The 20,159-nt window shown below is 43.3% G+C and overlaps 1 protein-coding gene across 1 annotated transcript in view; it reads right to left on the bottom strand.

Moving 5' to 3' along the window:
* Positions 1-19,185, bottom strand: part of LOC145416993 (uncharacterized) — a 37,312-nt gene extending 18,127 nt beyond the window's left edge. The window contains exons 1-9 of the mRNA XM_080285836.1: positions 19,148-19,185; positions 16,236-16,370; positions 8,074-10,425; positions 7,695-7,800; positions 6,580-6,644; positions 3,144-3,288; positions 2,005-2,154; positions 1,518-1,661; positions 667-837 (exon numbers count right to left, since the gene is read on the bottom strand). Coding sequence (XP_080141962.1) covers positions 667-837; positions 1,518-1,661; positions 2,005-2,154; positions 3,144-3,288; positions 6,580-6,644; positions 7,695-7,800; positions 8,074-10,425; positions 16,236-16,346 — 3,244 coding nt within the window. The 5' untranslated portion in view covers positions 16,347-16,370; positions 19,148-19,185. The remainder of the gene's footprint in view (positions 1-666; positions 838-1,517; positions 1,662-2,004; positions 2,155-3,143; positions 3,289-6,579; positions 6,645-7,694; positions 7,801-8,073; positions 10,426-16,235; positions 16,371-19,147) is intronic.
* Between the last annotated feature and the right edge of the window lie 974 nt (positions 19,186-20,159).

Here is a 20,159-nt window from a genome sequence, read left to right as displayed (position 1 = left end):
CCACCCAGGAGCCAAACCTCATATTATCCTGCATGTCACCATGGGCAAGGACTCTGGTTTGATCCAGGTGAAGGGCTGTTTGCAACAAAGGGGCACTGTATATCTACAAAATGTATGTACAGTCGGCCACAGGAAAAAGTATACAAAGGGAAAAATATAAACACAAAAAGTATAGCATTTTCTCAGCCGATGTTTTTATATAATAAAGGAAGGGAAACAGCTCAGGATGATCATTTTCTGTTCAGTTATTGATGCTGTTCAGGGCAGTGTTACTTATTAAAATCCTCCGAGGGACCAGAGGTGTATAATTTTTCCTGTGGCCAACTGTACGTGCTGTATATGAAGGACAGCCCCACAGAAACAGTTGCCTACCTGTGGTTGACAGTCTGCTTGGCCAGAGAGACCAAGGGTATGCAACAACTCCAACAACATATTCTTCACTTTAATCACACCCTTGGCATAATATATTTATTCAATGATTCTCTTCAACTCCTGCACTGAAAGAATTGTTTAAGTCTATATCTAGCCCATCCAGTTTCAACAGTCTCCCTTAAACTGAGTAATCTGTCTGATAATACACAACAGAAGGGCAGCCTCAGGCTGCTATCCCCTGGGTTCATATTCTGATAAGCCTGGGGCCATAACAACAACAAAAACAAAGCTTACCTTCATCTGAGGTATCCACATGCAACACCATATCTTCTCCTGACAATATGGTGTACTGCAGGCCAGAGAGTGATGCCACTGGCCCTGTGCCTCCACCCGCTGCCGCCACGCCCTCCAGTGGACCAAACTGTGTTTGTTTTGGAATGGCCTTGCGCGTGAACACACCAAACTCTGGAAATGAAGACAGAAAAATTAAATCCTATCAATGAAGAAAGAAACATGAAATTTTATCTCACTTTCTACCGACAAACTTCAAAGTACATATGCTGCTGTTCTTAAATGCTGACAAGCATCTCAATATTTCACAGTCACTAACTGACTAGGTAAGTAGGTTAGAAACATGTGTAGGTGAGTATGCGACTGATTTATAATGCACTGGTTTTCTCAAACAGTTCTGACCTAATTTCAACTACATTTGATGAAAATGTGGAGGATGAGGCAATGGGTTACCTACTGTTAATGAAAACAATTGGTCAAAGGTCAGGCTCACAAGGCAACAAGTTTTTATCCAATTTAAACCAAACTTAATGAACGGGTTCAAGATAAGCTGAAGATGAAGATTCACTAATGAGAACAACCAGTGAAAGGTCAAGGTCAGAGTTCATACTGTGTGTACTGTAGTGGGCTGGTGCTTACTTGATGTCTGTCAGCATCTATTGTGCTTGTGTGCAATAGTTTTTGTGTGTCCAACTCTGGGTACAGACATGACAGTCTGTTGCCTGCAGCTCAACAGGTGCAATAAAATACTAGAGTTGTCAAAATCATGGAAGGGTCAGTTATGAAATGACTAAGTGAACAAATGTTAAAAGAGAAACAACTGTAAGTCATCAAAACACATTAGCAACACCCACCTTCTGATCCTTGAATTTTGCGTATGATCAAATGCTGAGCAGGAAGGGATGCCCAGGCTCGAGATTTGACTGGTTTGTCAGTGATTGCCTGAATGTGGTGAGGAGGAGATGTCCCACTGTACTCCTCTCCACTCTCATTGATACCTATGGGCAGGCACAGGAAATTAATTTAAGAAGCAAGTAAATAAAGGCAACTTGTAACAATGACTTACTGTACTGCAAGATATGGACTGCAAATAATCAGCTTTTGTGAGAATGATATATCAATTGCATTTTTACAATTGTGTAGTATCAAATTCTATTCTACTATCACAACTCAGCATTCAAGCAGAAGATGGTAATTTTCCGCCAAGTAATAGAGTAAAATGAGAACGGAATAATAGCATATTCTGTAGTTAATCTAATGTTATGCTTTGGGATTCAAGATGGAATGAAGGCAATTTTCGATAGAGTTTGAGTAAAAGGAGTACAATGTTTGTGTCCGTACCATCAAATTCATGAACCTTAGGTGTGACAACTGTGTGGGTGAGGGAGGATGTCCATGCTCTGGTCCTGATGGGCAGGTCCCCAGAGTCCTCCTTGATGGGTCGGTGGTGGGGGCACCGGTGTGTGTACATCTGGCCACACTCACCACACCCTGATAAACACAGAAGAAAAGGAGAGAAAATTTCATCATTATTCAACACCTTTGCCAGGATCACCACACCCTGATACACACAGGAAAAAACAAAAAAATCCATCATTATCAAACACTGCCAGCACCACCAAACCCTGATACACCCAGCAAAAAAAGGAAGAGAAAAAAATCCATTATCAATCATCATCTGTATCACATCACCACCATCATTATAATATTTAACCAAAAGCATTCCACACACCCTAATACACACACAGAACAATATAATCTTCATCATCAACAACACCATCATAATCACCATAATATTCATTCAACAACAGTCTACACATTACAAACTAAACACACAGAAATATCATCACTGTTATCATCATTATTATCCTGACCTCTTTTAATCCAACATTCTTCCCTCTCCAAAACAAACACATCATCATCATCATCATAATCATCATCATCCGGACCTCCTTTCGCACCCTAGGGCAAGGTGAGGAGTAGCAATGTCCAGAGAGCCCAAATTTGCCCAATCCAATGGGCCAGGCTTCCATTCGCTCACCAGTCAAGCCCCTGGAATCCTGGCTCTATCTGATATGCCAAAAGCATTCACCACGTTCTGTAGATTCACGTATCTGATAGAGTCAATTGACTCTTAATACAAACACAAAACAAAATACAAACATGAAAATACAAAATATTATTATCACCATCATCAATCTAAGCTTTATCACCACCCTGCCATAAACGCTAAAAAAATATCATCATCATCATTTTGACCTTTTTTCTCTACCTTGCGATAAACATAAACGAGTAAACCACCACCACCACTGCCACCATCATCATCATCATCTTGGACATCCTGCTTCCTGCTGGGAACCCCCAAACAGGGGATGGCCATGACAGAACCCCCTCAAGCTAATTTATCTCCCATGCTTTGCAACCTAGAAGTATCAACAGCTCACCAGCAGAAATCTGACTAAAAAAATAACAATACTCACAATAATCTGCACCAATGAATCCTGCCTCCACATCCTGGCTAGTTCCCAAAACCTCCTGGTCCTCCTTCTTGCCCTGTTGTACAGCCACTCTGGCCTGGGTGCTGTGACCTGGTGACACTGATGCCTTATTTTCACCATCTAAATTCTGTGGATATTTAAAGAACTTTCTATGGTTTTCTAAGATAAGTCTATACATCTCTGTTTTCTGGCAAACATGTGGCAGTGTTACAAAAAATGTATGAATGAAAGAATGAAGTGAGGTAGGTGGGTGGGTAGGTACACAGGGAGGAAGGATGGGAGGCAGGTAAGTGGTTGGTTGACTGGTTGGCTGGTTGACTGACAGACAGAACTGCATGACCCATGCATACAATGTGTGTATTAAAGCATTACTTATACTAGCACCATAACTTGAACGTAAGTATGCAAGAGTTATCACAGATGGGAAAGGAAAATGCTGAGGCAACTCAATATACTTCGTTCACATAATCATACTTTGCATTCACTATACATACAATGCATCTATGCATCTACTGCCAGATGCCTTAATCCTGAATGAGGTGGCCACAAACAAATCGCCTCCATGTCGCCCTGTCCCCCACCATTTCACTGCCCTGCTCCCAACTCACACCCCCCTCTCTCGTATACCTCTCCACTCCATCCCTCCATCTCATCCTTGGCCTCCCCCTCCCTCTCCCCTCCTCCACCTCACACACATACACTCTTCTTGTCAGTCTCTCGTTCTCTCTACTATCCATACAGTCAAACCACCTCAACGTACTTCTCCTTACGATTTCTACCACATCCACATCCACGCCACAAAGCTCCTTCGCTTCCTAATTTGTCAGTCTGTCTCTCCATGTGACTCCACATGCTCCTCTCATATCATTCATTTCTACTGCCCTCACTCTTGATTTGTGTCCCTCCAACAAGGTCCAAGCTTCACTTCCATATGTTCGAGCTGGTATCACAGTGCTGTCATGCAGCGACTTTTTTACTTCCATGCTCACTTTCCTGTTTCTTATCACTGCTTTCAAAGAACCAGCAACCCCTCTTCCTTGTAGCACCCCTTCAAGCACTTCACCCTCTAAACTTCCATCCTAACTCATCACACTATCCAAGTACTTAAAACTATCTATTTATCTATCTATAGCCCGACGCCCTAATTCCGCAGGTGGTGGCCGCAGACAAAACGCCTCCAAGTTGCTCTGTCACCCACTATTTGACTACCCTCCCCCCAGCTCATTCCCCCCCCCCTCATATACCTCTCAACTCCATCCCTCCACCTCATCCCCCCCCACTCACTCCCCCCTCCCTCATATACCTCTCAACTCCATCCCTCCACCTCATCCTCGGTCTTCCCCTCCCTCTCCCTCCCTCCACCTCACCTAAGTAAACCCTCTTAGTCAGTCTTTCATTCTTCATTCTCTCCATATGTCCAAACCACCTCAGTATATTTCTCCTAATCTTCCAAAACACATCCGCATCCACCCCACAACGTTCTTTCACTTCTTCATTCATCAACCTGTCCCTTCATGTCACTCCACATGCTCCTCTCAAGTAGCTCATTTCCACTGCTCTCACTCTTGACTTGTTCCCCTCTTGCAAGGTCCATGCCTCACTTCCATATATCAGGGTAGGGATCACAATACTATCATGCAGTGACTTCTTAATTTCCATACTCACCTCCCTATTTCTCATCACTGCTTTCAGTGAACCAACAACCTTCCTTCCCTGCTGTACCCTTTCAATGACTTCATCCCCCAAGGTTCCATCCTTACTCATCACACTACCCAAGTACTTGAATGCACTCACATTCTCCATATCCTCGCCATCCAACCTCACCATGCATTCTGTGACTTCATTCCCCTCAAACATCATAACTTTGCTCTTGTTTACATTAACTTTGAGATTCCTCTTCCTACACACTGTCCCAAATTCATTCACCAAACCTTGCAACACTCATTCATCTTCACTCAACAATACTGTATCATCAGCAAACAACAACACCGCAATGTTCCAAATCTCACCCTCATGCATTAGAGCCAGCCCCACATCCACTGCCCTACCTTGCACCTCCTTTACAACCCCATCCATGTGTATTTTAAACAGCCATGGAGACATCACACAACCCTGTTTCAGTCCCACATTGAGATAAAAAAACTCACTCAGCTCACCATCCACTCGCATTGTAGCCCTAGCTCCTTCGTACATACTCCTCACAGCACTCAACAATTTCCCCTCCACTCCATATATTCTTAATACCCTCCACATACCATGTCTGTCTATTCTGTCATAAGCTTTCTCCAAGTCCATGAAGGCAGCACACACTTTCTATCCCTTCTCTAGATACTTCTCCACTAAACATCTTAGAACAAATATCTGATCTACACACCCTTTCCCCTTCCTAAATCCCCCTTGTTCTTCTCCAGCTAGCTCCTCTGTTATATGCCTAACCCTATCAATGAGTAATCTACCATATATTTTTCCAGTCACACTAAGAACGCAAATACCCCTATGGTTACCACATACTTCTCTCTCCCCTTTTCCTTTGTATAAAGGAACAATTATACCTGATTTCCAGTCCTCTGGAACCCTTCCCTCTTCCCAAGCCAGTCTACATAACTTCCATATCCACTCCACTACAATCTCACCCCCATACCTCAGCTTTTCACCACACACTCCATCAATTCCTGGGGCCTTTCCCATCGTGATCTTCTTCGTTGCTTCCACTATTTCCGCCCTATTGAGCTCTTCCTCATTCCTCTCATCTCTCCTTCTTCCAGCCATTCCCCAAACCACTTATACTCGCACTGCTCTCACTCTCTACATTCAATAAATCCTCAAAGTGCTCCTTCCATCTCAATTTCTCTCTCTTCTCCACCAACAATCTATTATTTCTATCTTTCACTCCCCTACTACTTCCCCTTTCACACTGCCTTACTTTCTTTACCTTCTTCCAAAGCAACTTCTTACTCTACCTCCATTTCACACTCAGATTCCTCCCAAACTCTTCATCCACTTTCTTCTTCAATTTCTTCACCAATATCTTCACCTCCCTTCTCCTGCTCATATATACCTCTCTCTTCTCTCTCTCATCTTCTCCCCTACCTCTACTAACTAGCCATTCACTATATGCCTTCTTCTTTTGTTCCACAGCTTGTTTCACCTCATCATTCCACCATGCTATCCCTTGCACACCCCTGCATCTCCTCCCCACTCCACAAACCAACTCACACGCTGCACCTATCTCTTCTGTGAATATCTTACATATGTCTTCCACCCCTTCCATCTGCTCTAACTCATACCTTCCCAATCTTTCTTCCACTATGCTCTTATACTCTGCCATTCTCTCACTGTCTTGCAATTTCTCCACTCTTCTCACAGGTGCTGTTTCCTCCTGTCTTCACTCTTAGTGAACAGTATGTTAAGCACTTACCCGAGATTGTGAGTCAGCCAAATGTGACAGCACGCCTTCTGTCTCTCCTGGTTCTAGTGGTTTCTCTGCCAACAATGCACAAGGAAGTTTACATATTTCTTGTCCTGTGACACAGTTATACAGCAATATCTATTTTATGGCTTCAATTAAGTGCTGTATTTCTACCATCCTTTTACTACAAACATCAAGGTTAATATCATTCTATTATGTTAACTGTGGGATAAAGGCCTCTCCTAATATTAGCTGGTAGTCTGTTCTCTCCTAGTCCATCCAATTATACTTAATTCATCCTATCATCCAGTGCCTACCTCTTCCTCCCATACTATCTCCCAATCACCCCTTGGATATAAACCTTCACCGACTCAGTCCGATTGGTGCGCAATAATTACCCACTAAACCACCAGGCGCCAAAATTTGGTTATATGGTTACCACCCAGCGTAGTAAATGGTTTCCTGGTGCACAGGAAACCATTTGGCTTGTCACTCAGTGTAGAGTCACCCACAGGCTGAAGGAAGTGGAAAGAATGAAGGAAAGAAAGACAGAAGAGGGAGTGTAAAGTCACCCGTAGGCAGAAGGGCAAGGAAAGAATGAAGGAAAGAAAGACAGAAGAGAATGGAAGGAAAGAAGTAGGTAATTATTACGCTCCAATCGGATTGAGCCAGTGAAGGTTTATATCCAAGGGATGGTTGGGGTTGATTGCTCATGTAATGCCACTCAGGGATGAGTGAGGCTGGTCACTTTCATCTTAAATGTCGGGACCAGCTGCCTAGCCCTTGGCTCCTGCACTCCTCATGGGGCAATGTAGGATTGGATGATGGATGGATGATAATAATAATAATAATAATAATAATAATAATAATAATAATAATAATACAGTAATAATAAAAAAATCATCATCATCATTCAAACCTTTTTTCCCGCCCTAGAGCAAGGTGAGGAGTAGATTGTCCAATAAATAAATAAAAAGGAATAATGACCATCATGTCTAGGAAGTGGGCTATACAATCACTCACCATTCAGGCACCCTGAACCCTGACTCCACCCCACAGGCACAATTTTCCATACACACAATTCATTATAAAGTGAAAGACGACAGGATCATACATCTACCTACCGAGGGATATGGTGCTGTGGTGCACTGCAGGAGTTTCTGAGGACACCATCATAAGCAATGCACCATCAGTGCTGTCCTCACCATTCCCTCCCACCAACAGTGATACCTGAAACATATATCAATTCTATTAACATGTATCTTTAACTGTGCAGGTATCCTTCCCCCCCCACACAATTCATTTACCCATAACCCAAACCCACACCAATCTACTTGTACCTATGCACACCCACTACTTTCACAGTGCCATGATTACAGTAGTTCAAACAGAAGAAATTATTAAATATCCACATATTAAAATTAACTTTCCTGTACAATATAGCTTCCACATATTAGGCTAATTTCCACCATAACAGTAAAATTATCTAGAGAATGATCATACCTGATCTGGCTGTGCAGGGAGAAGACGATGGGTGTGCATTGAAGGTTGGGAGGGACCTGGGCGGGACAAGTCTGGTTCCCGGGATTCTGAAGAGGCTAAAGTTAGGTTCAAGGTGGTTCCAACTAACAATGACTCTGGGTCCCCTGCCAGCTGGTCAAAACTCCCATGGCTGAGTGTTTGGTCATCCAGCTGTCCTTTCCCTGCATCTCCACTACTGTTTTCATGGTTTAGCTCTAAGACATATGATTTTGTGAGATGACTGAGGTGGCTGAAGTTCTCAGCATTGGAGCCTAAAATGCTAGGGGTCTGCTGCTTCTTGGAGTCTACAGTTCTTCCTTCCTTCTTACTTTGTACTTGTAGTCCATTAGGTATTGCCTCCAGACAGCTCTGCCCACTGAGATTATTAGGTCCAGCGGAAGCAATGGAGTGGCTGAGAGACTGACAGCCAGAGTTGACAGTGGTATCTTCTGATCGCTTACATTTTAACCCTTTTCCCACTTCACTGAGTTCCTTTTCCTTTACAGAGTCTGTGGAGTTACTTTGATGACTGAAGTGAGATGGGATGTCGGGAATAGTACAGCTGGGCAGACCATCAGCAATATCTAACAAAGGTAGGTTGGTGTTCAGCTCAACTGTGGCTCTCAGATTGGAACTGGACACTGATGGTTGGTCATGCTGCTGTCCACCTTGCCTATCATCTCTGTGACTACCTTCAATCTGGTGAGATCTAGAGGCCCCACTGGGGCCGGGGATTGCCAAGGGATCATCTAAATACTGGGCAGCATCAGGGGCAGGAGGTAAGGGGCTGGGAGGGGAGTGCTGCCCCTCCACCACCAACGTCCCACCGGAGAAGTCAGGGAGTGAGAAAGACAGCTGCTCTATGAAGCGTGAGGCTGCAGCCGGGCCAGAGGAAAACACTCCCTGAGGGTTGACTAAGAGGGCCACATCTTGACTATCATCATTATGTTGGAGAGCTGCCTCTGTTGTACTTATTTCCTCAGCCTCCTCAGCCAAGCCAGGCAGTGGTATTCCTTCCGTCTCTCTTGTGCTATCATTGGAGTCCTCAGGAATTTGATCATCAGAGGCATCCAAGCGCCGGCCACTGGTAGAGTCCACTGTGGAGTCCAAAATAGCCACATTAGCAAGGTCTGGGGATGCTGGGCTGCCAGGGCCAGACACATCATTACCCTGGAACTCAACTGGTGTCGGCGGCACGGAATCAATATGACCCGTGGATGACGACACTACGCAGTTATCGGTGGGTGTGCTGGGCGACCCCAGGGGAGATATGTGGCTCTGAACATTTCTAGGGGATCTCAGGGGTGAGGAATGGCACTGCATGCTGCTACTACTGGCTTCACATCTGGCCCGGGTCCCATTTATGGCCTCAGCCTCACCAGCCACCATCATGTGGCAGTTTCCTGTGCTTGACCGACTGGTTGAATTGTAACTGGGCATGCTGGGGCATCTTCCACCATCATCATCTGCATCATCACCATCAGATGAGTCGGTGTGATGGATCTGATCAATGATATTACTTGATGGCATTGCTTCCATGCTGTTAGGCCTTGATCTAGACACCCCACCAAGCATACTACGCCCAGCAATTGCAAGATCTTGAGTACCACTTAACCCGGACTGAGAGAGGGTCCTAGCATCAGTAGACCCTGGTTGTAGGTCTTCACTAGATCCTGAACTGGGCTTACTCAAGGCCTGGGTGACACTGGAGGAGGGCTGGGACAATACCTGGGCTCGAAGATGTGAGGATGCCTGAACTGCCTGGATGCCACTGGGACCAGGCTGGGAGCTGTCCATTACGATGTTCTTCAGGGCCAATCTCCTCTGTTTCGCCCAGACACTCTCAGCTAAAGTTGGAGCAACAGTCTCTGCAGTGGCACTCACTGTGGCATCACTATCATCATCATCATCATCAGACAAAACTGGCGAGACAGGCCAGTTCGAGCGAGTCAGAGGTTGGGTGGAGAAGAGACTGTTGGCTGATGCAAAAGTGGATGGTCTGGTGGCCGAGGGCTGGGGGACGGAGGAACGAGGGATGGTGTGTGGGTCAGGAGGCGGCAGGGTCTCAGGGGCAGTGGGACTACTACTGCTAACACCTGCTGGTAGTATAGGGAGAGCAGGACCATGAGATAAGTCCTCCATTGGTGAATCCGGATGGTCCAGAGCTGCCTCAAGTCCAGCCATGGGACTGGAATATGGTGGTGGGGGGGAATACCGGGCTGCAGATGAGAGGTTGGGGTCCTGGGGGCTGACCCGCTGTTCACACTCGGCGCTGGATGACGGTTGAGGTGACAGGCCTCCACCGTACCTCCCACCCAGATCAAGGTACTCCACCTGAACAGTAGGATAATTTAGGTCAGTTCACAAGATGTGTCACATCTATTCATGCCAAAACAAAAAACAACAAAATAAGTAACAATATAAACAACCCTCATTTTTCTTACCGGTATGTGTTAACAAACAGAAACATCAGCAAATACCAAAAATTCACAAATAATTTCAACCCATCTAACAGGGCCCATACAGCCACAATTTAATTACGTTGTTGTCTAGAATCCCTTTGCAGAGCCCCCCAAACCACCTGACATTAAAATCTACCTGCTTAAAGTGTATTTTTTGACAATGTGAGCAAGATGTATATTACCCACACTAAAAGAACAAGATAATATCAAATGATCAGATTAAAAGGATTATTACCGAATATGTGCAGGATATCTTGAGGTGAGAAGATTACAGTAAGATGCCCTAATATCATTTTGGTAGTTCTGCTGTACAGGACAGGTAAAATTATGGAGTAGATATCTCTTAATATTTAGTGTAGATGGGGGTGCCCATTCACTCACTCAGTGTAGGGATACCTTATGATCTCTACACTGAGTGACAAGCCAAATGGTTTCCTGTACCCAGGAAACCATTTACTACGCTGGGTGGTAACCATGTAACTGGGGTTTTTAGCCAGGGTAAGTGTCCCCCAGATTCCCCTATCTAAAATCACTTAATCAAGGCAGACATTTCAAAGAGCCTCAGAGAGTCCAATACCTGCCCAGGAGCCCAACCAAATGGGCAGATTCACATGGTCATGTGGAATGGAAGAGGTGTGAATGAGGAGTGCAAGAGGGTGGAAGTGATGAATGTGTTCAAGAGTGCGAGATATGTCGTGATGGCATTGTGTGATACAAAGATGAAAGGGTGTGAAATGGAGGGGTGGGAGGGTGTGAAATGTGTAAGGTCGGGCATGAATGGGCGAGGAACATGCAAGGAAGGAGTTGCTTTGTTGATAATGAGGTGTGGCAGAGTGGAATGAGAGATTACAAATGTGCCAGCTCTAGATGTATGCATGTCAAGTTCAGGTTTGAGAAGGTGCAAGTGGCAGTGATTGTAGCTTATGAACCATGTGATGACAGGAGTGAGACAGAGAAAGGCAGATTCTGGGATGAGCTGGATGAAGCAGTGGGAGAAATGCCCAGGAGCTATAAGGTGATCGTAATGGGCGATATTAATGGAAGAGTAGGCACTGGTCCTGCGGATGACATAATGGGTTGTAATGGAGTACCAGGAGAAAATGATAATGGGAAGCGAATGAAGGATTAGTGTCAGGAAAGTAGGTTGTGCATTAGTAACTCGTATTTCAAAAACAAAGATGCACATAAATATACATGGTAAAAAGGGAATGGGGATTGTGTTGAAAGGGGCCTGATTGATTACTTCCTCACAGAGAGGTTGATGCTGGGAATGGCTGCTGATACAAGGGCCATGAGAGAATGATGTGGAGGTCTGTCAGATCATATGACCGTGGTACGCATGATCAAGCTGAGAGGAGTGAGGTGGACCAGGAGACAAAGGAACAGTCTGGGAGTAAGACTGGAAGTCGACAAGCTGAGGAATGGCAGATGAATAAAGGGTCAAAGTAAGGGAAGAGTTGGAATCGATGAATTGTAATAAAATGGATCTGGACAGCTTGTGGAATGCATATAAGGACTGCTTAGTTAGGAATGCTAAAGCAGTGTGTGGTGTGGCAAGGGTAACAACAAAGAAGAAAGGTTGAGTGTGGTGGGATGAAGAAGCTGAGAGAGCAGTGGAGGAAAAGAGGAAAAAGTGGCTAGAGTGGTTACAGAACAAGGGTTCAACTGAAATAAGAACTGAATATATTGAGAGCAAGAAGCAAGTAAAAAGACTAGTAGAGAGGAAAAAGAAAGTGGTAAGAGATGATCTAGGAAGAAAAATTGAAAATAGGAAGTTATTCTGGAAAGAGGTGCAGAAATATAAAGTGACACCAAAAAGAAATGTGAAAAAGTGAAGGATTTAAGTGGTCGATTATTAACCCACGGGGATGAAGTAAGGACCAGATGGAAAGAATATTTAGAGAGCTTAATGAATGGGAATGGAGGAAGCAGGGCAACCGTAAATGTGATTGGTTTTGGGGGTGTGCAGAGACGCAATGCAGTGCCAGGCAACGTGACACACGTCCCGGTTAAGAATGCTGTGAAGCGGCTGAAAAATGGAAAAGCAGCTGGGGTTGATGAGGTGTATGCAGAGATGATTAAGTGTAGTGGAAAGAGTGGAAGGATGTGATTGTTGCAGATACGGTATGTAAGAAGACATGGATGAATGAAACTATGCCAGCAGAGTGGAAACAGGCCGTGACTGTACCGCCGTACAAAAATAAGGGTGAGCGAAGTGAGTGCAAGAATTATCATGCTGTAAGTTTATTGAGTGTTCTAGGGAAGGTATATGGAAGAATTATTATAGAGAAAGTAAGAGATATATCAGAAGTCCTAGTGAGTGATGAATTGGGTGGCTTTAGGAGTGGCAGAGGATGTGTGGATCAAATATCTGCAATGAGACAGATATTGGAGAAGGCTGGTGAGAAGGACTATAATGTGTGTATGGCATTTATGGATATGGAAAAAGCATACGACAAAGCAGACGGAGAAGAATGGTGGATGGTTTTGCATATGTAAGGTGTAGATGGAGAGCTGCTAGGTGCCAAAAAGAGTCTTTATGATGGTAGTGAAGCATGTGTAAGGGTAAATGGGTATCTAAGTGAATGGTTCATGATCAATGTGGGTATGGAACAAGGTTGTGTGATGTCCCCATGGTTGTTCAATATACAGTAATCTTCCCAATATCTGATGTAATACAGCCAAAGGCATGTCAGGGAAGTGGGTTTGTCCGGATATTGGGACCCTGCCTCCTGGTCTGGTACTTATGGACCCTAACCCAGCCTAACTGAAGGCCACCTAAATAACTCCCTACTGGACATGCATAGCACCTATGTAAGACCCTATTCACACAAATAAGGGATATAAAACATGAAATAAATGAAAAGGAACCAGAGAAAGAGGAATTAGAAGTGAGTATGGAAAATATTTAGCAGAGTACAGGGCGACTTGGAGGCGATTTGTTTGTGGCCACCCCAAACGGGATTGAGGCATCTGGCAATAGATAGATAGATAGATAGGTGGGGAAAAAATTTGGATTTTTTTGTTTTGTTCCGAAGGCCTGGGACCAAAATGTCCGGGTAGAGGGGTGTCCGGTTATAGGGCGTCCGGATACTAAAGGGATTACTGTTTATATACGGATGGGGTGATGACAGAAGTAAAAACACGAGTAATAGAGAGAGGTATGGCATTGGTAATCAATGGTGATGGATGGAATATCTCAAATTTGTTGTATGCTGATGATGCAGTGCTACTTGCAAAAACTGGACAAGGACTTGGTTGCCTAGTGCATTGTTTTGCTGATGTCTGTGAGTGTCGTGTCTTGAGAGTAAATGTAGAAAAGATTAAAGTGATGGTAATCAAGAGAGAAGGTGAATTCCACTGTGATGTTACAGTGAATGGGGAGTGGAATTAGTGAGAGAGTTCAAATACCTGGGTACAGTGATAGAAAAGAGAGAGATGTGTGCAAAAGAAGTGGAGAGCAGAGTGATACAAGGAGGGAAAGTAGCTGGTGCTATGAAGGCCTTGATAAGAAACAGAGGCTTGAGTGTTGCAGCTGCACGAGGCTTACGTGAAGGAGTGTTTGTGCCAACTTTAACCCATGGATGTGAGACTATGATGTGGCATGAAAATGAGAAGTCAAGAGTGAGAGCAGTGGATATGGGACTGCTGTGGAATGTATGTGGTGTACAGAGTGTGGATACGATAAGGAGTGAAGAAGTCTGTGGACGCCAGAATTGAAGAGAGTATACTGAGATGGTATGGTCATGTGGAGAGAATGGATAACAACTGAGTGGTGAAAAAGGTATACCTGAGTGAATCTGAAGGAGGGAGGAGGAAAGGTAGGTTAAGGAGAATGTCGAGGGATATGGTGGATGAGTGTGTGAGGAAGAAAGGTATGGAAGTTGGTGAGGCTTGGGAAGTGAAAAGAGATTGAGCTGACTGGATGAATGTTGTGAGAAGTGTATGATCAGGGATTTGGCACCCCTTTTTAATGTGACTGTGTTCGGATTGACTCTATATTGGATACGTTTATGTGAAGCTACACAATGTGGTGAATGTTTCTGGCGTATCAGATAGAGCCAGGATTCCATGGGCTTGAATGATGAGTGAATGGACGCATGGCCCATTGGACTGATCAAACTTGGGCTGTCTGGATGTTGCTACTCCTCACCCTGCCCTGGGGTGGGAAAGGAGGTCCAGATGATGATGATGATGATGATGATGATGATGAAAAAAAAAAGTTAAGTTCAGGTACTGCATGTGATAACCTTGATTACAGCAGGTGAGGCAAAGTTCAGTAAAAACTGATGTTTTAATTAGGCGCTCAACCCTTCATACGCCAGGTGAAAAAACATAACCCAGAACGCCATGTGGGGTCTTGAAAGACCCCAACTTAATTTTTGGATTTCTGCCATGTGCACAAAGTTAGAAATGTTAAATAATGTGCGTATGTTCCCCAAGACATGGCACATGTAGACAATCCACCATGTGCCCCTTGATTTTTAGAGAAAGTAATATTTTCATTATTACAATCTTTTTGAAAGTTTGCACATGTAATGAATAATGTGGAATATATTTTTTGGTTGTATTCTTATTCATTCAGCATTTTCTCAACATAATAAAATAAATATGTTATCTATTATAATAACCATAGAAAAAAAAAAACACAATATCATGAAAATAAAATGGTGCAAAAAATTTGGTTGAATCTATGTTCAGAATATTAACTATCTATCTACCTATAGCCAGATGCCATAATCCTGTCAAGGGTGGCCATTTGATGAGTTATTTGTTTTACGGGGAGGGGCACTAACCCTCCACCAACCAACTTGTTGACATGCATGATTTGGTTATATGGTTATCACCCAGCGTTGTAAATGGTTTCCTGGCTTACAGGAAACCATTTGGCTTGTCACTCAATGTAAAGCCACCTGTAAAGGAAAGAAAAGCAATAAGAAGTGACAGAAAAGATACGAGAAATAGGCAGAGAGGAGGGCAGGCACAGAAAAAGAATGATAAAGGCTAAGAAAGAAGTAGGTAGCACTACATCAAGTGAGTGGATGATGGTCCCCACCACCTACCACAATAAACATTAACAAGATTGACATTTATATTCAGAAAACCCCTGAATGATTTACAAATCAAGTAAACATAACAAAAACAAGACTGACATATCTATAATCGGAAAACCCCTGAATGATTTTAACATCAGATAAATCACTGCTGGTGTCATTATCAACATCCAAATTGAGAGGGTCTTCTATGACTCTCCCCAGCTGACTGTAGAACATCTTGACATTCAGTGACATGGTCATAAATACAGGTATCTAGAATCTGGGGGGGGGGGGGGGAAATACACGGAATGCTAGGTGGGGTTCTGGACAACTCCCAGTGAAGTCTGTGCCCTCCTAACTCCTGAACTATAAGTCTTTACACTCAAATCTTGCATGCATATACACTGGCCAAAGACAAAGTCATGATTCACCAGATCCCTAAAACAGTAAGTGGTTGAATGGTATAATTTTTAAAATGTGTTGGCGTCAATCTGATCACACATGGCATACAAAGGGTTAAACAGAGAGTCAAAACTTTCTCTTAATGCCCTGCCCCCTCTTGTGAGATCCCTGACTGAAAATGTGTATGACAAGATCCACACTCTCTCCCCATCTTTACACACGCACTACTTCACTGTGACCCCACCTGCTGCCTGTGACCCCAGCCGCTGGCCACATCATCATCATCAGAGTCCTGACTGGCCCTGGCTGAGGCGGATGAGGGCCTACCAGACCCCGATGCCCCAGGGCTGGCCATGATCACTAGCTAATAATACAATGCCTGAGGAGAGGAAAGAATACATTAAACAGTGAACTAAATTTTGTACTAGAATCCTTTACAGTACAATACCATACTATGACTACCTTACCTAACAAAACAAGCTGAAGTATATGAGTGTATCTGTACTTTGTTATCACCATCATCTATCTATGATGGCCCAAAAGGTGAAGAAGTGACCCCCTTAAATTCCTCCAATTTGATCTACTGACTGTATGCTTCATCTGTTCTGTTCTCCTTGTATAAAATGACAAATCTGACTCCTTCCAGTAAAAGCAGGAGATACAGCTAACTTGTGTTCAAGAGAATAGCTTGTAAGTACAGTACTGCAGGCAGGTAGTTCAGATAGTACAACTCATGGTAATAAAACAAGCAAACAGGACTTGGATGCAAGGCTTATGGTAACTTCCTGAATGATAGGAACATTGTATGCCTTTATGTAAAAAAACAACTGATTCACTTGAAACAGTGATGAGAGTAATTTCAGGACAGAGTGCAGAAGAAAAATACAGAAAAAAGACATTAACAGAGACAAAACTGCAACCATATATCTCCAGAAAGCAGAAAATACCAATATAGAGGTGTTAGAGAAGGTTGTTGTTGCTCCATCCCAGTCTATCTGGCCAAGCAGACTCAATGACCACAAGCAAGTAGCCACCATCATGTGGCAGACAGGACCTCACCATGGTTGAAGGAGGGTCCTTCCACATGGCAAGGTGGAGGGAAAATGAAGGAGGCACAACCCCCAAGAGGATAAGATGTGTATAGGAGCTACATATGAGTAGCAATCTCAGTCTGGACTTGGCTACTTGGTAAATGTGGTTGAATTCTCTGACTGGGAATACAGTACAGTACTGTGGAAGGCCAGCTACTGGTCCTTGGACCCACATCACTCCCTCGGTAGCACCTCCCAGGATGATGGTAACCATCCACCTACTACCTTTTTGGCGGGCTAGTGGGTCCTACACCTTGACGACAGTGACCCAAAACTATGCAGGGGAGGGGTATCCATCTTCCCTGAGCCAGGCCAATGCTCCAACTGCATAGCACATGTTAGAGAAGGTGATATTGTGTAATGTCATCAAAGTTACTCTCTGCATGACTAGAAAACATTTCCTGGAACTCACTCTGAGTTGGCAAAGGAATTAACCCCTTCACTACAAAAATATATCCTGACTCCAACTGCTACTTATGAAGGGCAATTTAATACACCCCAGGAAATATTTTTTTTTTCACCTGGACAGTATTCTCCTACGCTGAACAAGATCATCTAGCATTAAAAATTAAAAACGTCACCAGTCTAGAGGTTACTCCCACCACTATTATTTAGGTTTAGTCAATTGTTGCAACCACAAGTCCTCTTGTAGTACAAGGGTTAAGGAATGCTGTATCTCACTCCTACACCTCAAAAAGTCTACTCTTAGCTTGGTGAAATCATTCATAAAAAAAGAAAAACTAAAATTATTGTTTCTGACTCCTACAGACCAGGTACATCTTGTTGTTGTGGCCACTCATTATTTGCTTAAACTATGCTACCTAATGACATTAGGGTCTTACCTATGACTTTTCAGTGTAAATGATTCATTTAGTAGTTGATAAATAAGAAAAATGGAACCTCCAGCTACTAACTTGGGTCACTTGCATCTACATTAAAATAATTTTAACATAAATGGAATGCTGAAATGGTACTATAGTTTCACCCAAGAACAGAACTACGAGATTTTGATCTTTTTCAGTATTTTTGACAATTCTACGACACTTTTCTTCTACGATATTTTCACAGCAAATTTACTTTCTTCTTGAAGGTTAGGCTGGTTATTTTTGAGCAAAATAAAAATATTTTGCCACAAAAATGCCACTGAGTTAAAGTGTCTTACAACTAAAATACCAAAAACATGGATCCAAATCTCATAATTCTACTTTGCTGAAACTATAATTTTACTGGAATAGGCTAGCCAATGGAGCACCTGAAAATTCCCCTTTAAGTCCACAATGAACCGTTTGACAATGAGTCACAGAGGCTACCCCCTATAATTTAGTAAAGTCAAAGTCTCCCCTAGTTAAAACTACAAAATAACCTGTAATGCCTAACCGAAACTGCAATGATATTAGTTAACTTCATCAAATTGCATTGGGGTAATTTCTTCAACGGTGTTTCCCACTGGTAATATATCATAAAAGCTACCAAATTGAGTAAAACTAACTATATAATGATGTAATAAACCAAATTTAATGCACATCTCATTTCTCTTCTATTCCTGCAGCATTTTATTACATGAAACTTTGGGGATGAAATGTTTAGCATTGACGGGGTTAATGGAGGCGATCTCAGACCAACTCCACCAATTCGAAAAACCTCTGCTAACAGGCTATAACACAGGTGGTACCACTAGGGTAGGGGGTAAGATACGTCCTCTGAATGAAAGGGGCAACAAGTCACATCCCATTCGGGCCCGTTCCTCTTTATTATTTTATTCCTGCTTTACATTAACCGCCGGCATTGTGCACCTCAGGGAAATCCCCACGACCTGCATGGGATATAAATGTTGAATGAGATAAAAAGAGAGGACCGAGGACACAGGGACCATCCACCCTTCCCTGAGGCTCTCATTTTACTGGCAGGGGAATCACAATATTTGGGTCAAGTCCATTGTGGCTTTGTCGGGGGAAGACCCTCTAGTAGCCATTTTGTGGGATATCGATATTTTCTCTCGGCAATGCACAAGCTACAGCTCATGAACTACATATATACAAACTGTGCCAGGCTGTCATATACTTACATTTAGAGAAAATAATTGGTTGCAGCTGCTTATGTATGGTAAATAAGGAGGAATCACTTTCTCCCCTGTACAAGGTTGGACTGGTCTGACGTCATATTACTGGAACAAGTGTTGCCAGATTACAATTTGTCCGCGATGTCAGTCTTTCACATTTCCTCACACGAGTTTTTCTAATATTAATATTATCGTTGATGTGGGAGAAGTGATTACCAAAAAGAAAAAAAAAAAAGCGCTTACCTACTGAACTTCACATTTTCTTAGGCGCATTTTTCAGTAAGCATATTTTTATTTTTGTCAGCTCCAAAATTTTCCGTATCCTGATAAATACAAATTTCATGAATATTGACTAAAGTTACATGTCCTAAGCTTCATCTACCTTCTTTTTTCACTGTAGCTCTTACGGACCGTGTTACCTGTTCAGATATCCCCATCCTGTACCCTATACCTTTTCTTGATGCAGATGCATCTGTAGGAGCGGCCCTGTCCGTCTGTCTCTCAAAGGCGATTTCGGACGCGAGGTGCTTCTCTTCCGTAGACTAGCTCTCAAATCACATCATACCACCCTCTCACGCCATCCACCAAACCACACCAAAGGCATTAGCCAGAGGACTCTGAAGCTCCCGAATCAAGCATGTCTTTTATCGCTTCTGTGTTAGGAACACCCGTCATCCACTCTTTGTTATCGTGTTACCTTCAGGCAACTTTGTTACACTGAATGATAGGCCATATTTCTTGTAGCCTGGGAAACCATTTACTGTGTTGGATGCTAGCTGTGCCAGGTGGATGCCTGGTGGTCTAGTAGGTTAAGAAATTCCAACCGGATGTGAACCAATGGGGATATTATTAGAGATAACTGAAGTTCATGCTCACATAATGCCACTCTGGAGGAAGCATCCAGGATTACCATCACTTTGGGCATTGCCAAAGTCCTTCACATTCATATACTAACATAAAGAGGGGTTTCCAGCTCCTTACTCCTACCTATCTGTGCCTATATTCATCTACTAATTCA

This window comes from Coenobita brevimanus, chromosome 108 (assembly GCF_032717465.1).
Source record: "Coenobita brevimanus isolate Jiangsu-jjx chromosome 108, ASM3271746v2, whole genome shotgun sequence".
Classification (NCBI taxonomy): Eukaryota; Metazoa; Arthropoda; class Malacostraca; order Decapoda; family Coenobitidae; genus Coenobita; species Coenobita brevimanus.
The sequence above is the reverse complement of the archived record's forward strand: the minus strand, read 5'-3'. Positions and strand labels throughout refer to the sequence as shown.